A 19,337-nucleotide genomic window follows, 5' to 3' on the forward strand; every position below is an offset into this window, starting at 1 on the left:
ATCTAGATGCATGTTAGACACGTGCCAATGTATTTAGTTATACCTCTTCATGACTAACATGATCACAAGTAATTAATTTTCCAATCTCACACATCTAACAGTTTTTCTTGATCACAAAAAGTTGGTTCTATAAATGGCCAAAGTGTCTCCAATCTCACTCACTAGATTTTGATAAATCTTATTTTTCATTTTCTCTGTTAGTACACTTATTGCTTTAGACAATCTTATATTGCCACCCCCATCTTTGTAACTTTGTCACCAAAAACTCGCGTGATCCCGCCAATATCTTGTCAACCAAAAGTGTAAGATAAACTACAGCTTACGCTTCTCATGTTAGTATGTTACTGAAAATTCACGTGACCACATCAATTTCTCATTTATCAAAAAATCATATAACTATAGCTTACGCTATCTTGCACTAAAACACATTCCAGGAGTGAAAGGTCATATGACTAATAGACACTATCTATTTTTAAACATGTAATTTTCAAATAATTAAGCAATGCATTATCCTTAACGCTTTATTCATCTGAAACATTCGTCACCTCTACATTTCCTCGGCCTGCCTATGTTATACTTCAATAACTTCCACAACTAATAGTGTTACTTAAACCGTACCCCATTGCTATAACGAAATCAGTGTAATAATATTTTATTTGTAATCGCTTGATTCTCACGATACGTATAACCGTTGCATGTGGGTTACCTCGTTAAGGATGGATCTATCATCTATCTATGAGATTAACAACAAAATCATGTCTAGTTGCTAAAAACATCCCACTCTCAATATAGGACAAACAAAGTTGTCCGAATTAGCTACACGTGTACATCTTATAACAAGAATCATGACGTAATCATTCTGTTTAGTTCTTCAACAACTCCACTCCTATACATACACACATACACCTATACATACACACATACACATACACACACACACCTTCTTCAATCTCTGTAATAACCACATAATAATAATAACATGAAGCCACTCGATCTGCTTAAATCTTCAATCATACTAAAATCATTAGCCTTCATATTTATAGCTTCAGCTTTCTTCTACTTCGGTAAACAATTCACCGACGATAATTACCACCAATTCATATTCTCCAATCCCAATTCAAACCCTAACCCTAACACCAAAACCCTAATTATCTCAATTTCCCCAAATCTCAACAAAACCTTCAACATTACTTCATTAATCAACACCACCAATCACTCAGTAGCTCCGATTAACCAGTCTCCACCGCCACCGTTACCGCCGCCGCCGCCGGCGGCGGTGCTGCGGCTAGGGATAGTAGACGAGAGCGGCGTGATGCGGGATGATTTTGAGGTCGGTGAGTTTGATTCCGATGTGGTGGAGAGTTGGAATAATAATAATGAGACGGAAGTGAAGGATGTAAATGATGACACGGTTAGGGTTAGGGTTTCGAAGTTTGAAAAGTGTCCGGCAAGTATGAGGGAGTATATTCCGTGTTTGGATAATGTGGAAGGTATTAAGCGGTTGAAATCGACGGTGAAAGGAGAGAATTTCGAACGGCATTGTCCCAAAAACGGATTGAATTGTTTGGTTCCGGCGCCCAAGGGCTACAAAGCACCGATTCCGTGGCCGCGGAGTCGGGACGAGGTGGTTTTTCTAAAACTCGAGCTCGGGTCATTTATTGTTTATTAATTGATGTGTATGCATTGTTAGTTATATTTATATACATTGAGAAAAACCAAAGTAGCCTAAGTGTGGGCGTCCCCGAGAATAGTAAAAAAAAATTTGAGCCGAATGCGAATTTTTTTTGGGGGGCTTTAGTAAAAAAAGAAGATTATTTGGCTTAAACAATTATATGTTTAAATGGCCTTATTTGTTATGATTTGGGTATTGCAAATTTTTTTATTTTTTATTTTATAGAATTGGGATTGAATAAGTTAAGTAATTGGGTTTAAACATTAAGAACACATATTTTTTTCTAAAAAAGGTATATAAAAAAACTTTTAAAAAAATATCGGGCCTACCAGGGTGACCAGCCGGGGGCCATCGACCACCCTGCCCTCCTTCAAAGCCAGCCTTGAGCCTAAGCTTGGCTCGAGCTCGGCTATGTAGTGTGAAACTAATACATAGAAGGTCAAAAGAGTTAATTGTAAAAATACAAGGCTTGAGCTTGGGCTCGAATGCTCGATAAGGCTTGGCTCGTTTTGAGCATTTTATCGATCTGATCTCGAGTAGCTCAGCTCGTTTGCATTTCTAATTTGGCCCTGATTTTATGATAATATTGTGGTTTGGGCTTAACACAGGTGTGGTATAACAATGTTCCACATGCTCAATTAGCTGAATATAAAGGTGGTCAAAATTGGATTACTGTATACAAGGATAAATTCAGGTTTCCCAGAGGTGGTACACAGTTCATACATGGTGCAAATGAGTACATAGATCAAATTTTAAAGGTCAATTTCTATAATTTTACTGTTGTTTTTAAACATTTTGTTAAGAGTTTTACTTTGTGTGTGTAGATGGTTCCAGAGATTGCATTTGGGCATAAAACCCGTGTTGTGTTGGATGTGGGATGTGGTGTGGCAAGTTTTGGTGCATATTTGAGTTCACGGGATGTATTGACTTTGTCTGTGGCTCCAAAAGACATGCACGAGAATCAGATTCAGTTTGCCCTGGAGCGCGGTGTGCCTGCAATGGTGGCTGTTTTTGCAACGAGGCGGTTGCTTTATCCGTCTCAGGCATTTGATTTGATCCATTGTTCAAGATGTAGAGTTAATTGGACCCGTGATGGTAAGGTTTTATGGTGATTTTAATTTTAGTTGCTAAGAAGAATAAGTGGTTATGTTATGTGGGTTTGGTTTTGTTTTCTGGTTAACTTAAATCCTTGATCACATAATAAGATTTTAAAACGAAATACAATCATGTTCAGTCATATGCATCAGTTAGAAATGCCTTTTCAAAAAGCTCGTTGCTCGCTTTAAATTGTCTCATCTGTAGCCTAACCGAGCCCGCTTGGTCTGTGACCAAACTGAGCCCAAAGCCAAAGTTGGCCCCGTGCTTGCTCGTTAGTTGGCTTGTCGGCTCCCTTGTTGTCTTGCTTATTAGCTCCTTTACAGCCCTAGTTAAAGACGTCAATTTCGTTTCATTCACTTATGAACGGGTCGGTTGCAATTATATCTTAAAAGGGTCAAAAGTCACCCAGGGTGCACTTAATAAACCTTCAATCACTTAATTTAAATAGTTTTTCTATTCTTGAAATACTATAATTTTGTTATCGTATCTGACAGTGACACTAATTATTACCTATGTTACAATGTGTAGATGGGATTTTACTGCTTGAAGCAAACCGACTGCTTCGGGCAGGAGGATATTTTGTCTGGGCAGCACAACCAGTTTACAAGCACGAACCGCTCTTAGAACAACAATGGGAAGGTGGCATCATCATTTGCAAGAAATTGATTATATCTTTTATAACAATTTCAAGCTTTATAACTCATTTTTATTTGTTACATTGATTCAGAGATGATGAACCTTACAACTCGTCTTTGTTGGAATCTTATCAAAAAAGAAGGATACATAGCAATATGGCAAAAACCAATTGACAACACTTGCTATTTAAGCTGGGACCCAGAAACCCGACCCCCATTGTGCGATCACGAGGATAACCCGGATAACGTTTGGTAAATTTTATTCAAATTTGAAATTTCTTTGTGAATAATATATTTCAATAAAATGATCATATCAACTTGTTGTCATAATAGGTATGTTGATTCAAAGCCATGCATCACTCCACTGCCCGATGACAAATCAGGAGCAAACATTACCACATGGCCCGCAAGATTGCATAATCCACCTGAAAGAATCCAATCCATAACTTTTGATGCGTTTATGTCTCGAAAAGATTTATTTAAAGCAGAATCAAAATACTGGAGAGAAATAATCGATAGTTATGTTCGGTCTTTACATTGGAAAAAATTCAAACTCAGAAATGTGATGGATATGAGAGCTGGATTTGGAGGGTATAATATTATTTTCTTTCTTCATGTTATTAATTTATTTTTATGTCTAAGATTAATATTTTTGTTGTGTCAGATTTGCGGCAGCTTTGATTGATAATCAACTAGATTGCTGGGTTATGAATGTTGTCCCTGTTAGCGGTCCAAACACGTTGCCTGTTATTTATGATCGGGGCCTGTTGGGAGTTTTGCATGACTGGTACATATTGCTTATCATTTTTGCTATTATGCTGTGGTTTGCTCATAATGCAAGTTTGGTTCTTAAGTTTGAAACATTATATCGAAAGTGTAATGTGGATAGTCCTTGAAATGGATGGGGCCATTAGTTTTTCCAGTTAAATGTGTGGGAAATGACCGAAATACCCTCAGGTTGAAAAAGAAAAAAAGAACAAGTAAAAACAAATGTGTAATTTCACATGCACTTAAACTGAAAAAGGTAACGCCCATGTATTCCAAGGTACATTTAGTCGGTACTATACGTGTAATTTGTCAAACTTAAGGACCACACTTGCAGTATGGACATATCAAAGGGACCATCCGAGTAAATAACTTAAATAATTATAATATTGTTCCATTGTATTTTACAGGTGTGAGCCATTTGACACTTACCCGAGAACCTACGATCTCTTGCATGCGGCGGGTGTTTTCTCATCCGAGCAAAAAAGGTGTTCTTCTTTTTAAAAGAATAGGGCATATTTAATTTAATAATAATAATAATAATAAATTTTATTTTACAGATGCAATATTTCAAGCATAATGCTTGAGATGAACAGAATTTTAAGACCTGGGGGACGCGTGTACATTCGTGATTCAGTGTCACTGATGAATGAACTTGAAGATATTGGGAACGCAATTGGTTGGCGTGTCTCATTACGTGATACATCTCAGGGGCCCCACGCGGGTTACAAAATCCTGGTATGTGATAAACGGCTCAAGTAATAGTAATCTTGTTTAATGATTCTTGGCAATTTTTTAACCTGTGAAACAAAATTTACCACCCTGCACCACCCTCCTAGTTTTTATAGTTGTATAGGTACATGTACTTAGGATGTGTATGTAAGATTTAGTTATGTTTAGGTTTTTGAATTTAAAACATTCCAAGTGGCTTTATCCTTTCAAACGATGGCCTCGATTTGTCATTGAGCCGTCTCTTGAAGTGCAGAAAACTGTCTGAAATATGTATTGAGTTACGCATACTAAATTACAGTACGCGAGCTTGGGTAAAAATGTGTAAAATAATTGAAAACAAATTATTCGGTTTAATTACTTAATTGCTCTTTTTTTCTTGATATTCAATTGAATGATTGAACTTGAACGTGCAGTTGCATCACATGCAAAAAAAATTTAGAAAAAAAATACAGAGATATTTAGTTTCCTGATGGTTTTATATACCCTAACCATTTCACAGAAACAATCATACCTTATGTAACATTATGTTTCACGCAAATAATCATACCGTATGCAACTATAACATCGTCTTCACAAGAAAAGGAATTTATGTAAGTGGCATTATAAGCATGCCACTCGGTTTAACATGTCTAGATAAGTTAGTTGAATGACGCTTGTTCGATTTACAGATTTATGTTTGTGCGGATTGAACGTTTCTACCTCGCAACCGACAACCCATCAACTAAACACAATTGATACCCCCTAGGCCCCTAGTAAAACAATCTAGATAATATTCTTTGTAGATTTTCAAGTGAACCCAAGTACCATGTATACATAAACTAGACAACATAGGTACAAAAGGACTTTGAAAACTATTAAACAAAGCAAGCACCACTTCCACATGGCCATTGACTGGTTTGGCGAAGAGACAGGAGATCCCATTTGTTTAATCAAAAGTATTTTAATACCCACTAAAATAATGTTGTTTTTTTGTACCATCCATGAATTATAGGAAAGGACTTGCAAGTTATAAATTTTACAAAAAAACATGATACAAACATCAAAACAAACCAGTATTTCAATAACATATTAAATTTCAAAGATGTATACATGATCTGATACATGCATAGTTTTACTTGCATTGAATAACCGGTATAAAGTTTCATTTATATTCGCATCAAGATATTGTAGATCTACTTGTATATTCTTGTGAAAAATCTGTAGAAAACTAAAAAGATCATTATTTCTCATTATAGTCTTTCTCAGATATCTTAGTAATCAAATCATGGAGATTGTATATAATAAACATGATTACCCGCGCAATCTTGCATGGTTTTATCGCATTTTGTACCACACGCTACGATAGACAAGAACTCGGTAAACAAAACCCAAAAATGTATAACATTAGATAATGAAATAAAGAGAAAAGCCACTAAAAACTATTTCAAAAAATAAACAAAAACAAAAGGCTTCAAATCACCTCAGGACTGCAACACAAACTGGAACTCGAGTCTTCCTTATATAAACTTGGTAGACTTATCACCATACCAGCTTGCTCATTGTTGTTTGTTAGCATATAGAAAAAAATATATGCAAAAAATTATAGCGTGAAAAACGAGAAAAAAATTTATGCCATGCGCCAACCCATGATTTGGTCATGTGTAAACCAATAAGACAAAAACACAGTTCGCGAATCTTGTCACTGATGCAACACAAACTGGAACTCGAGTCTTATATAAACTTGGTAGACTTACCACCAGACCAGCTCAGCTCTTTGTTGTTTGTTAGTGTGTAGAAAAATACATACAAAAAATTAAATCATGAAACGCAAGAAAAAAAAAGTTGGGTATCATGTGCCAACCCATGGTTCGGCCACGTGTAACCAATAAGTCAAACATTGTTCGCTAATCTTGTCATTTTATGCAATGATGATATCGGTACCGTATTGATACTAAATTTCCGAACAAAATTTGTACCGTATACTGTATATATTAATACAGTACCGGTACTCATTACAAAATGCTCATATTTATATTGTACTAGTACCGATAATAAAAATACCAAATCAGTTAAAAATTGTAACTGAATACCGAATTAAAAGGAAAATGGGGGATTTGAATAAGCATTTTAAAATTTTATTAAAATATTTTACGTTACATTATCCTTTTTTTTATCAAACAAAATAAAAGGTAAAAAAATAAATTACGAGCTTGACCCAAACTATTAATATAAAACCCGTATTCACTCCAATTCCAATCATCATATCATTCCAATTCCATTTCATTCCGTTCCAAACCCTCACACCGCACCACCGTACATCCACCACCCACCTCCGGCACCACCAATTACCACCACCACTCACCACCACACACCCTCACAACCATTTCCCCCAAATCAATTCCACCCAAAACCCACTACACATCTCATATTCATATGCTAGGGTTTCAAATTAACCAAAATGTTAATTAACAATTTCGACACCGTGGTCCACTCAGGATCCAAATCAATCAACGAATCCGTGAACGGGTCACATGACTTCACAATCCGGGGCTACTCGCTGGCCAAAGGCATGGGTGCGGGTAAGTACATATCGAGTGATACGTTTACTGTTGGTGGGTATGACTGGGCGATATACTTTTACCCGGATGGGAAGAATCTAGAGGACAATTCGATGTATGTATCTGTGTTTATTGCGTTGGCGGGTGATGGGTCGGATGTTAGGGCTTTGTTTGAGCTGACGTTGTTGGATCAGAGTGGTAAAGGTAAACATAAGGTGCATAGTCATTTTGATCGGGCCTTGGAGAGTGGGCCGTATACTTTGAAGTACAGAGGAAGCATGTGGTATGTATGCTTTTTATTATATTGTTTCTTTTGTTATATTTGTTAAAACTTTGAAATTGGTGGTGAATTGGGGATAATGGGTAATTGGGTATGTGTGGTTATATAATTTCTTTTGTTATTTGTGTTAAAACTTGGAATTTTTGGTGAATTAAGAATAATGGGTAATTGGGTATGTGTAATTATATGTTTTTTTTTTTTGGTTATTTGTCTTAAGAATTTGATATTGGTGGTGAATAAGAATAGTGGGTAATTGGGTATGTGTAATTATATAGTTTCTTTTGTTATTTGTATAAAAAAACTGAAATTGGTGGTGAATTGGGGATAATGGGTAATTGGGTAGGGTATGTGTGGTTATATAATTTCTTTTGTTATTTTTGTTTAAAAATTGTTAAAAAGTTGAATTTTTTGGTGAATTAAGAATATTGGGTAATTGGGTATGTATTGTATGATTTTTTTTGGTTTGTGTTAAAAACTTGATATTGGTGGTGAATTAAGAATAATGTGTAATTTGGTGTGTGTAATTATATAGTTTCTTTTGTTATTTGCGTTAAAAGCTTGAAATTGTTGGTGAGCTAAGAATAATGGGTATGTGTAATGTGTAGTTACTAATTCTTTTGTTATTTGTGTTGAAAACTTGAAAATGTTGGTGAATTGAGAATAATGGATTAATGGGTATATGCTGTTAATTTGTTTTTGTGATGTTAATCATGTTACTAGTTTGATGAGTAAGGGTTTGATTTTGTGAGTTTGTAAAGTTAAAGTGTTAATTGGGGATGTAAGTTATTTTGGATCATGTTCTTATATATGGTATGTATTTTTAATAAGTTAAATTAAAGAATTTTGGGCTGACCAAAAAGTTTGTGGCTCGTTTGAAGAGTTCAAGAATATTTTTTGATGTTTTGTTTTATGTTTTAAAGACAATAAAACAGGGATGTTTACTGTTTTATTAGCTCAAATACCGTTTTAGCTAATCCTATTTGGTTTTATGTATTATCTTTGTGTAAAAAATAAAAAGAAATAATTTATTTTTAAAAAACGAGCTGGCTCTAGCTTTTTACGAGCCGGACTCGAGCTATGATTGTCAGTTAGCTAAAATATGAACCGAGCCAGAGCCAGCTTGTTTAACTTTGAGCTTGAGCCCGCTCTGGCTCGGTTTGACTCGTTTACAGCCCTGCTGAGAAATAGCGCTGAGAACGGGACCAAAAATACCGATACCGAATTTCTAGATTCGTGGGTACTGAGTAGTGTATACCATAATGAATCAATCGGTACGGTATGGGTACCGGTACTTGGTACCATATGCTCATCCAAGAATTTTTATTCATATCAGGGGTTACAAACGTTTCTTCAGAAGGACAAGTCTGGAAGCATCTGATTATCTTAAAGATGATTGTCTTTCAATGCATTGTACTGTTGGTGTTGTCAGAAACCGTGTCGAGGGGCCCAAAACTCTCACCATATCTATACCTCCATCCGACATGGGCGAAAGTCTCAAGTCCTTGTTAGAAACTGAAACCGGTTGTGATATTGTTTTTCGTGTTGGTGACGAGACATTTAAGGCCCACAAGTTGATACTCGCTGCTCGATCGCCCGTGTTTAAAGCCCAGTTTTTTGGGCTTGTTGGAAACCCTAATATGGATGAAGTTGTGTTGGAGGACATTGAACCCTCCATTTTTAAAGTAATAGATGTTTATTATATTTTTTTTAGTTCTTATTAGATCTGTAATTGAACTGAATGAACACGAACGGACTCATAGAGCATGTTTGTGTTCGTTTAATTAACTTTGATCTTACAAATGATCGAGCACAAACAGCTTCTTGTTCTTTGTGTTCGTTTGATAAGATAAATGAGTGTGTTCTTGCTAGGGGTGGCTCGACTCGGCTCATTTTGTTCTTTATTTATAAAGCTCGAACTCGGTTCGTTTCGTAGTTTTCAAGCTCGGGCTCAGCTCGGGCTCGGCTCGTTTAATATTTATTAATTAAATTTTTATATATTTATAATTATATTTGTATATTTATTTTCATAATAAATTTATATATAAAATAATATATGTTATTTAGTTATTTTTTTCATAACATTATATATATCAATTAATAATTATTAAATATTTATGTATCTGTTAATATATATATTTATAAAAAAAATATATAAATGACAGGCTCGTTTAGGCTCGCGAGCCGGCTCGAGCTCGATAAGTGAAGCTCGGGCTCGGGCTCGTTTATTAAACGAGCTTTCTTTTAGGCTCGAGCTCGGGCTCAGGCTCTTTTAAGCTCGGCTAGATCGAGCTTTTTCACGAGCCGATCTCGAGTAGCTCGCGAGCAGCTCGGCTCGTTTGCACCCCTAGTTCGTGCTCATTTGTGTCAGTATAAATAAACAAATCGTTTGCGAACGTAACTGAACATTGATGAAAGAACATAACTAGGGGAACACCAATTAAGAGTAAACATTGACTAAATTGTATGTGTCTAAATAATTTAAGTGAATATATAAATAAACTTAAACGAACGTTCATGAACACAAATGAATGAACAAGGCGTGTGTTCATGTTCGTTCGTTTAACAAAATGAACAGAGAAAAATGTTCGTAATCGTTTGTTTATTAAATAAACGAACTTTAGCGAACTTTTTGCTAAAATGTTCGGTTTGTTTATAGGCCTAATTCTGATTTATCTATGTTATTAACAAACGTTTTTGCAGGCTATGCTTTATTTTATTTACTCAGATACTCTCCTGGATTCACAACTAATGGGCTCGATGTCAAAATCCACATCAACAAACATAATCCAACATCTGTTGGCTGCTGCTGATCGGTTTGGTCTAGACCGGTTAAAACAGTTATGTGAAGCAAAGTTGTGTGGAGAAGTTAATGTTGACACAGTTGCAACAACTCTTTCGCTTGCTGATCAACACCGGTGTTCTCAGCTTAAGACCATTTGTCTGAAATTTGCTTCTGCAAACTTGGGAGGTGCGTTTTGACTGTACAATCTGAGCGGTCCAGTGTTCAGGTTATATTAATTTCAATATTTTAACTGTTAATTATGCAGAACTATAGGCCTGTAAACGAACGGAACGTTCAGTGAACCGTTCGGCGGTAAGTTCATCTATTTATTAAATGAAGAACATGACCAAAATGTTATTTTTACTTAGTTAAACGAGTGAACATGAACACACGTCTCATTCAGTCAGTTATGTTTGTGAACATTCCTTTACGTGTGTCATTTAAATTTGTTTATGTTTGTTTACGTTTGTTTAAGCTAGTTTGTTTTATGTTCGTTTATATTTACTTCAATGCGTTAGGCCCATTACAATTTAGTCTAGTTTTCTTAAATTTTTGGGTCCAGGAAATTTTTGTTCACGTTTACTTATATGTGGTGTTGACTTATTTATGCTCGTTAATCTATATTTAGTTATGCTCATTCATTCATGTTCTTTTTACGTTCGTGAACTGTTTGTTGATGCTATAAACAACTGAACACGAACAAGAAAACCATTTTCGTTTAATTGTTCGTGTTTCGATCGCGTGCAGAAAAATGTCGCCTTTTGTTAATCTTATTGGATCACTTATGTCTAGATTTTGTGTATATTCTAGTTTTTTGATGATTGTAAGTTTATGTTATTTCAGCGGTGATGCAAACAGAAGGGTTCAAATATGTAGAAGAAACATGTCCTTTGTTGCTATCAGAGCTTCTAGAAACAGTTGCATCAGCGGCAGTGGATGATCGATCAGGTGAAGGGGGGCTAAGTAGAAAGAGAAGTGGCAGCAGTATCATTGGCCTAGATTTAGCAGCAGCAGCCGCCCAGATGTCGATCGAGGATGGTCCTAATATCAGGCGTATGCGTAGACGAATGTAACCTACAATTTGATCATCTTTTCTTACTTATAGTTATTTTCTCCAAATTGTAATGGATATTGAATTGAATTTCGGCTTTAGTAATCCAAAACTGCTAAGATTTGCATAAGTTTATGGTCTTTGTTTTTAGGTGGTTAGGAATTTCACTGTTGGTATTATCCACCACATGTTACAAATGGTCTCAGTGGGGTGCAAAGGAGACAAGCCCTTACCTTAAACTACTCGAGCTTGGCTCGACCTGAGCCTATGTTTCTGGGCTCAGCGAGACAAACCCAGGCCTTATGCTACTCAAGCTTGGCTCAACCTGAGCCTATGTTTCCGGGCTTGGCTCGCCTAGAGCCTATTTGAGAAAAACTTAGCCAAAATCCGGCTCGAGGTCGTCTGCAGTACCTTAACCTTAAATATGTCAAGGCTTGGCTGATATTAATTAATAGAGAAAAGATCAAATAAGAAATTTGATTTTTCTAAGAAGGCTAGAAAGGAGGGTATTTTTGTCTAATACTTTAATATTGAAAACCCACTTAATTTAGTTTCAAAAACTCACTTAACTAAAACCCACTTAAATTTTCACTTATCTTCTACAACCACCACCGCCCACCGCCACTCACCGCCACCACCTTGCCGGAAAAGTCTTCAGAAATTTCGCCGGAAAATAAAACACTATGAAAAACACAATAAAAAATACACAATGTAAAAAACACTGTGAAAATAAAAACACAATGAAAACACAATTAAATAACACAATGTAAAAAACACAATGCAAAAAAATACTATGAGAAAATAAAAGGCACTTGTATAACACAATTTTGTAAAACACAATTATGATAAAACACACTTTGTAAAAACCCACGAATTTTATTTTTATTTTTATAAAGCAATATGGTACTCATATAAAAGATAAAAAAACACTTGTTTTTATGGTGAAATTGTTTTGAAAAAAAAATGTCGTATAAAAAAGTTATGGACATTTTAAAATGATGGGGGAATTTGACATGTGCCTTGCATGTGGAGAGAGAAAGTCAACAAATGTGTTATCCCTATTATGCCTTTACCCTTGTTTTACACTCGATGATCTCTCTAATCTAATCTTAACCATTCAATTCTGAAATGAATAGACAAGATTATTTCCTATCATTCCTAAGAAAACTAATCTTCTTATTATAACTCAACCTATAGAAAACCAAAAGGAGTTCAAACTCAAAAATACAAAAGCTTGTAACGGCTCGGGCTGAGCTTGGGCTTGATAAGTTACGGCTTGTTTTGAGGTTTTTATTGATCCGATCTTGAGTGGCTCGGCTCGTTTTGTACCTCTGATAAAAGGGTAAACATCATGGACAAGTATCTTTTTTGTTTGTCAATGTATATTTTTCTTAAAGCAGGAAAGCTATAAAAATCTACAATTTCTTCTCTTTCTCTGGCCTAATTTGTTAATGGTATAAAATGTCCTAAAATCCCACAAAAGCCAAATTGTGAGATTCTCCCTTTATTCGATAAATACCAAGTGTAAAAAAACGTCAAAAACGTGTCATATGGTGTTTAAATTCATGTATGGCTTGGAGCATCCAATAACCATTAACTCATAGTTTATAATATGTTAAAATAGGGGTGACAACCTTGACCCAAACCACTTCAAATGAGTCAATTTTGGTTGTTTTAAAATTCAAATGGGTTGATTTGGGTCATAGGTTTTAATTAAATGGGTCACTTGAAATTCCACATTCTTATTTTTGGGTCAAAATGGGTTGACAAATTTAACTACATGGGTCGATGTGGGTTAGTGTCTTAAGGAAAAGTGACATGTTTGGGTTGAAACGGGTTTAAGATTGGAACGGTATCGGTTTAGGTTTCGGCTCGGATCAGCTTTCGTGCCGACACGAGTTTTAGCACTGGACGGGTTGGGTTTCGGTTTTTTTCGAGTTTTCGCACTAGACGGGTCGATTAAGGTTTTTGATTCGTTTTCGTCGACATTTCTGTTTCGGTTAATTTGTCGGTTTTTTTTTTTTGATGAACGAGGATAACGGCGAAAATATTTTAGTTTTTGTTACTTTTTTCGTTATTCGTTTATATTTTGAGTTATGATTTTTTATTTGTTTTTTTTGAATTTCTTTTTGAGGGATTTTGATCTTAATAGAAACCATCAAAAAATATTCAAAAAAAATCATAACTCAAAAAATAAAACAAAAAAATGTAAAAAAACTAAAACGTTTCGTCCGTTGTCCTCGTTCAAAAAAAAATCGACAAATTATCCGAAACTGAAAAGTCGACAACAACGAAACAAAAACATGCTGAAACAAGCTGTTAAGTGATGAAAGGAACTGAAAAGTCGCTTAAACGAGCTGTTACGCGCTGAAACGAACTGAAAAATCGCTTAAACGAGCTGTTACGCGCTGAAACGAACTGAAAAATCGCTTAAACGAGCTGTTACGCGCTGAAACGAACTGAAAAATCGCTTAAACGAGCTGTTACATGCTGAAACGAAATGAAAAACCCGTTTTGACCCGTTCCAACCTTGACCCGTTCTGACCCGAACTTGTTGACCCTAAACCGTTCCGACCCGAACCAAAACAACCCTTTTTTAAGTGACCCGTTTTGACCCTAACCCGTTTCGACCCTAACCCGTTCCGACCCATGACCCGTTTCGACCCAACCCAACCCATTTGCCACCTCTGTGTTAAAACTTTCTTTTTCTTTTTTGGCTATAAACCCATCTTAGTTTGTTGCTAATTGTTTCATTAAGTTTTGAATGTGCTTTGCCAAAGTTATATATCAATGACAAAAGACCAAAAAAAACACAATGTATGGAACTATGGACTATAGAAGTAAGTCATCGAGTCTGCAAGTTGACTCTTACATAAAAATGTCAAAACTATCGAATTTTCTACATTTTGATTTCATAGCTACTTATTCCTTTTAACGTATAAACACAAAAAAAAAAATACATTTATATACAACAAATCAGACCCACAAAAACAGAGTCCCTCGTTCAAAAACTGCAATATTTTCAGCAAATGCAAATTCAAGAAAGCGAGGCCAACAACCAAAGAACCGTATGAGATGATACAAGAAGCAGAAACCAAGCAAAGAAAGCCAAAGCTATGGACATCTGGAACAAATTACACGAAAGTTTAAGGTCTGATTTGCAAATATCCGAGTCATTCACAAACAGAACCATCACCCCAGCTGACGAGGATGCACCCGCAAGTGATAGAATAGCAGCCACCTGAAAACAACACCACAAGATTATGTAAGTTTCATCGAAGGGTAGTTTGGGCATTTGTAAATTAAGAAATGCGTACCCAGTCACCAATGACGACAAGGCTTAATAAGATTGGAGTTTGAAGATCTTTATTTACTCTTAACGCATGAATATCAAGACACGTGAGTCCAAAACTCCATAAAACTTGTAGTCCCATTGCTGAAATTAGAAAGCTAGTATCAAGCATATAAACAAATTAGAATATGATAAATGATAACATAATTATCATATTTAAAAGGAGTCCAAATGTCATATTAATGTATTATTCTCTCTATACATAGATTCTCTTTTGTAATCATATTAGACATTCAATCAATATAGAATACTATACTAGATTGCAAACATATACATAACAGGGGACAAGATCATGAGAAAAATACAATCTACGTGAGAAAACTAAAAAACTCCACACTACATATATGCAGTATACAGGGGTGTAAACGAGCCGAGCCGCTCGTGAGCTTCTCAAGATTGCCTCACGAAAAACTCGAATCGAGCCGAGCCGAGCTTAATCTAGATCGAGCCCGAGTTCGAGAGTTTATTTAAGCCCCTTTAATAAACGAGCTCCAGCCCAAGCTTCAGACTTTGAGCTCGAACCGACTCGAGAGTTTATTAAGGCTCATTTAATTAACGAGCTCGGGCCCGAGCTTGACATATCAAGATCAAGCTGGCTCTCGAGCCCAAATGAGTTTTTTATTTAACATATTTATATAATAACTATTATTATATCTAAACAAATTATCAAAACTAATAAATAATATATATTATATATTATATTATATTACACATAAAAATTATAATTATGAACACATATGTAAATAATTATAAAAATAATTGAATAATAAATAAATAACAAACTTGCTGAGCTCGAGCTTGACAAACAACTCACGACAGAGCTAGAGTTTGAGGAACACAAATCTAAACAAGCCGAGCTTGAATTCGAACTCGAGCTCTCTTAAACTAAAACGAGCCGGCTCAGCTCGTTTCCACATATGATATTAATACTATATATATGTAGTATGCAATTTTTTAGTTTTCTCATGAAGAGTAGTTTCTCATCATCCCTAATACAAGGCATTTTGATTGGGATAAACAACAAGAAATTATTATTCTTATTCTTTATTCTTATTATTATTATTATTATTATTATTATTCACTCTTTATAAATGAATGTGAAAGATGAGGTCATGAACAAATGTAGTAATTTAACCTACATATGGACAATTGAATAGATTATCCAAATATTACCTAAAAATATTGCAAAAACTATATTATATTATATTATATTATATTATATGATAAACTTAACATGACTGCTCTGTTTCAGAAAAGGCATTCATTCATGTTAAACCCTAAACTCAAACTAATACATACATACCAGAAGGAAGTGGCGGCGGCGAAACCAGTAGAAGAAGCCATGGCGGCGATAGAAGCGGCGGCGAATAAGCACTGTAGAATCCTTAATAACAGGCCGCTGGCTATCCCTGGGGTTCCAAACGACGGCTTCATAGCTACATGAATAATTTGGTGATGGTGAATTGAGGATCAAATTTAGCGTAGGAGTTAAGTTAAAGTTAGGTTTCAGATGTTAAATTAAATGCCCTAATTTGATGCAGAGATTGATCGTTCGTTCGTTCGTTTTCAGGTGATTAAAGTCGTGATTTTCATAAATAAAGAATGGTTTGGAATTATTATTATTATTATTATTATTATTATTATTATTATTATTATTATTATTATGCGTATAAATAAATGAACACAACAGTTTGGGGGAGTTTTTGTTGCATACGGAAACAATATGGCGCACCAAATTTAGGTCTCGTTTCAATTTTTTATACCAAACATAAATTTGCTTGCTTATTATTTGTTTGGAATGATAAATTAAATTTCGGCACCTGGGTACTTTCATTGGCACGAAAAACCCATCAACGTGACAGCGCTGGTAACCCGACCTACCACCAGTTTCAGGGAAATCCAAATCCAGCTCCCAAAAGTCTACTGTGTTAATACCCCTAGTTTGCATAACTGACGACCTCCTCTAAAGAAGTTCATTTGAAAAGTCGGTTTTAGGTTTGTGTAATTCCAATATAATATTTGATTGTCAAACTTTGTCTAATACTGGTTAATTGGTTATCACTAATATATATACCAGTTAGTTAATTTATCGTCTGAATTTATGAATACATGTATTACGATTTCAACTTCATTATAATTTTATTAGACAAGAAAAATATAAATGTAAAAATAAAAATTAGTTAATTAGTATGTTATTCTATTATAGATGAGCAAAGGAAGAAAAAAAAAATGTTATTTTTTTGCTAAACTAACTTTTCTTGATTTGTTCAAACAAGAGCTAAATACAATTGGGAGTCTACTAAAACTAAACCTCAAGCACACAAAATAGCAACAGCTCAACAAGACATTAGTGAATATGAAACATGAACAAATTCAAATATAGTCAGTTCGACCAATTTTTTTGCTTTTTGCAACGTTACACGTTGTTATAGGAACAGAAATGCCGTCACTTGACATGGATAAATTGTCGGATTCGACATATTTGCAATGGATATTTAGAGAGTTTTGTAGTTTTGATGGAAATTCTGTAGACCCTTGCGGTCAAAATGGACATTCTTGGAATTTTTAAGGGTATAGCTTTTACTCGCATATTACACTTTAATCAGTTATAAAATTCTAAACAAAACATTAAAAAAACCACCAAAAACAAACTTGGGTTTCAAATCACATACGCACCCTTAAAAGAAACAGAAATCCAAACCAAAATAAACATTCTTCCATTCATTCTACAAACCAAGACCATATATCAACTTAAATCCAAAACACACCGGATCGATCTAACACCTACGACAACGACACACATTTGACAACCAATTCCCTAACGAAAGCAGACGAATTTGATAAAGACAGCCAGGGCAAACTGCGAGACACATGCAGCAACCATGGCTGTAGCCAGTGCACGACACTTGAGGTTCAAACCAACAAAAGCAGCTGAAGCAGTACCTGTGACTAGTGTGGCAGTCCATCGCAAAGAATCCACCGGGGTAAGCAATAAAAGCTGAAAATCAATAGTAGAAAACTTGTCATATTTTGAAAAAAAAAGTGTTTTTTCTTTTTTGTGGACGTTTGCATCTGATATGGGACTGATGCGACATGAATTTTAATTTCAATTTATCTTTTATACGTTTTGCAACCGTCCTTATACCGGTCACTTTCGTGTTCACAAGAGCGTGACTGTATTGTGACCGTTAAATGCATATGATCTAAAGTTTTAATGATGGATACTTACAGAGCCGAGGATGGAAACGAAGACAGAGTATCTCCACATACACCAAAAGTGAATAAGGCCAACCTTCGAACCAAGACACTTGAGCAAAAAATATAATCCCACCGGAACCATGCCTAAACCATACACTACCGTTGCTGAAGCTCGATAGTAGCTACAAAAATCACTAGAATAGGTTTTTTCACTCGAAAGATAAGCAACACAATTGCCAAGTGAAGCTATCATAAATACCAATGTAGTGGAGATCCAAATGAGCCCATTGCTAAATAATAAGATAGAATTCAATATAACACTAGTTAGTTAAACCGGCTATAGTGATAAAGAAAAATATATAACTTACATATCTTGGTTAGCTATAGACCATATCTTAAAGAAAGTTATATCCTGCTCAACAACTGAAGCCTGAAAATAACAAATAGCACGTTCATGGATGGTATATCCGACCCAGATGATGTCCAACAGATGTCTGCGGAAGCAATCGCCCCGAAGAGTGCCAAACAGATGTCCAACATCGGCACTTATGATGGTATATCCGACCCAGATGATCACTTGAACAGATTCATAGCGGGGGCAACCGTCAGCAACTGGACGGAACCCACGTGGTGTTATATGTTCCAGATGACGCTGGTTGGAGCGGCCAGGGCGTGGTTTGATCGTTTACCGGTCCACCACATCTATGATTGGGCGGACTTCCAACACAAGTTCAGCTAGCACTTCAGCCAACAGAGGAAATATACTGAAGAGCAGTGGACGATCCTCAACTGCGTTAGAGAAGAGGATGAATCTTTACTAGACTTCATCACTCGCTTCAACTCGAAAAAGTTGGGTCTGGGCACCATAAGCGAAGATCTTGTTCGCGCCGCTTTCATCCAGGGCGCCGAATACCCAGAGCTTATCCGCACGTTGACGGGTAAAGACGGCATGCCATCCACATGGGATGCCATCATGACGGCGGCCAAGCGCTTTGCCGAAACGGAGAAGCAACTGGGTAGGGATCTTCCCCAGAGTACAAACCTCTACACGCAGAGGACTAGAGAAAAACAACGTCCGGACCGCCCGGCAAAACAAAAGGAGGAAGATAGGTATTTGGCAGTCAAGGGTAAACTTTGACACCTCATCCAGCTCTCGCCCTCTAGTAGGCGGAAGGGATAACACGCACCCATCAAGCCGAAACCCCCGGTGGACGCCACTCACCAAAAGCGTCACG

General features: G+C 35.9%; 3 protein-coding genes and 1 long non-coding RNA gene across 4 annotated transcripts; 2 read left to right on the forward strand and 2 right to left on the reverse strand.

Moving 5' to 3' along the window:
* The first annotated feature begins 713 nt into the window (after positions 1-713).
* On the forward strand, positions 714-5,284 carry LOC143563193 (putative methyltransferase PMT11). The gene is made up of 9 exons (XM_077050795.1): positions 714-1,624; positions 2,281-2,430; positions 2,497-2,767; positions 3,299-3,409; positions 3,498-3,657; positions 3,739-3,996; positions 4,070-4,192; positions 4,581-4,658; positions 4,731-5,284. Exons 1-9 carry the CDS (start codon positions 980-982, stop codon positions 4,930-4,932), a joined length of 1,998 nt encoding a protein of 665 aa, XP_076906910.1. The 5' UTR covers positions 714-979; the 3' UTR covers positions 4,933-5,284.
* A 1,839-nt stretch (positions 5,285-7,123) lies between these two features.
* On the forward strand, positions 7,124-11,597 carry LOC143563196 (BTB/POZ and MATH domain-containing protein 3-like). Its single transcript, XM_077050796.1, has 4 exons — positions 7,124-7,722; positions 9,053-9,401; positions 10,420-10,687; positions 11,345-11,597. The coding sequence occupies exons 1-4, from the start codon at positions 7,340-7,342 to the stop codon at positions 11,572-11,574; spliced, it is 1,230 nt and encodes a 409-aa protein (XP_076906911.1). The 5' UTR covers positions 7,124-7,339; the 3' UTR covers positions 11,575-11,597.
* A 2,909-nt stretch (positions 11,598-14,506) lies between these two features.
* LOC143563158 (CASP-like protein 5B1) lies at positions 14,507-16,487 on the reverse strand. Its single transcript, XM_077050764.1, has 3 exons — positions 16,208-16,487; positions 14,870-15,002; positions 14,507-14,793 (listed from the first exon to the last, which is right to left on the reverse strand). Exons 1-3 carry the CDS (start codon positions 16,336-16,338, stop codon positions 14,590-14,592), a joined length of 468 nt encoding a protein of 155 aa, XP_076906879.1. The 5' UTR covers positions 16,339-16,487; the 3' UTR covers positions 14,507-14,589.
* A 711-nt stretch (positions 16,488-17,198) lies between these two features.
* Positions 17,199-18,541, reverse strand: LOC143563159 (uncharacterized). The gene is made up of 3 exons (XR_013140614.1): positions 18,471-18,541; positions 18,134-18,392; positions 17,199-17,902 (listed from the first exon to the last, which is right to left on the reverse strand). It is a non-coding gene; the product is annotated as an uncharacterized LOC143563159 (long non-coding RNA).
* Between the last annotated feature and the right edge of the window lie 796 nt (positions 18,542-19,337).

The sequence above is a fragment of the Bidens hawaiensis genome, unplaced genomic scaffold (genome assembly GCF_021521415.1).
Source record: "Bidens hawaiensis isolate Kalapana, Puna unplaced genomic scaffold, B.hawaiensis_p1.1 tig00021328_1, whole genome shotgun sequence".
In the NCBI taxonomy this organism is placed as follows: Eukaryota; Viridiplantae; Streptophyta; class Magnoliopsida; order Asterales; family Asteraceae; genus Bidens; species Bidens hawaiensis.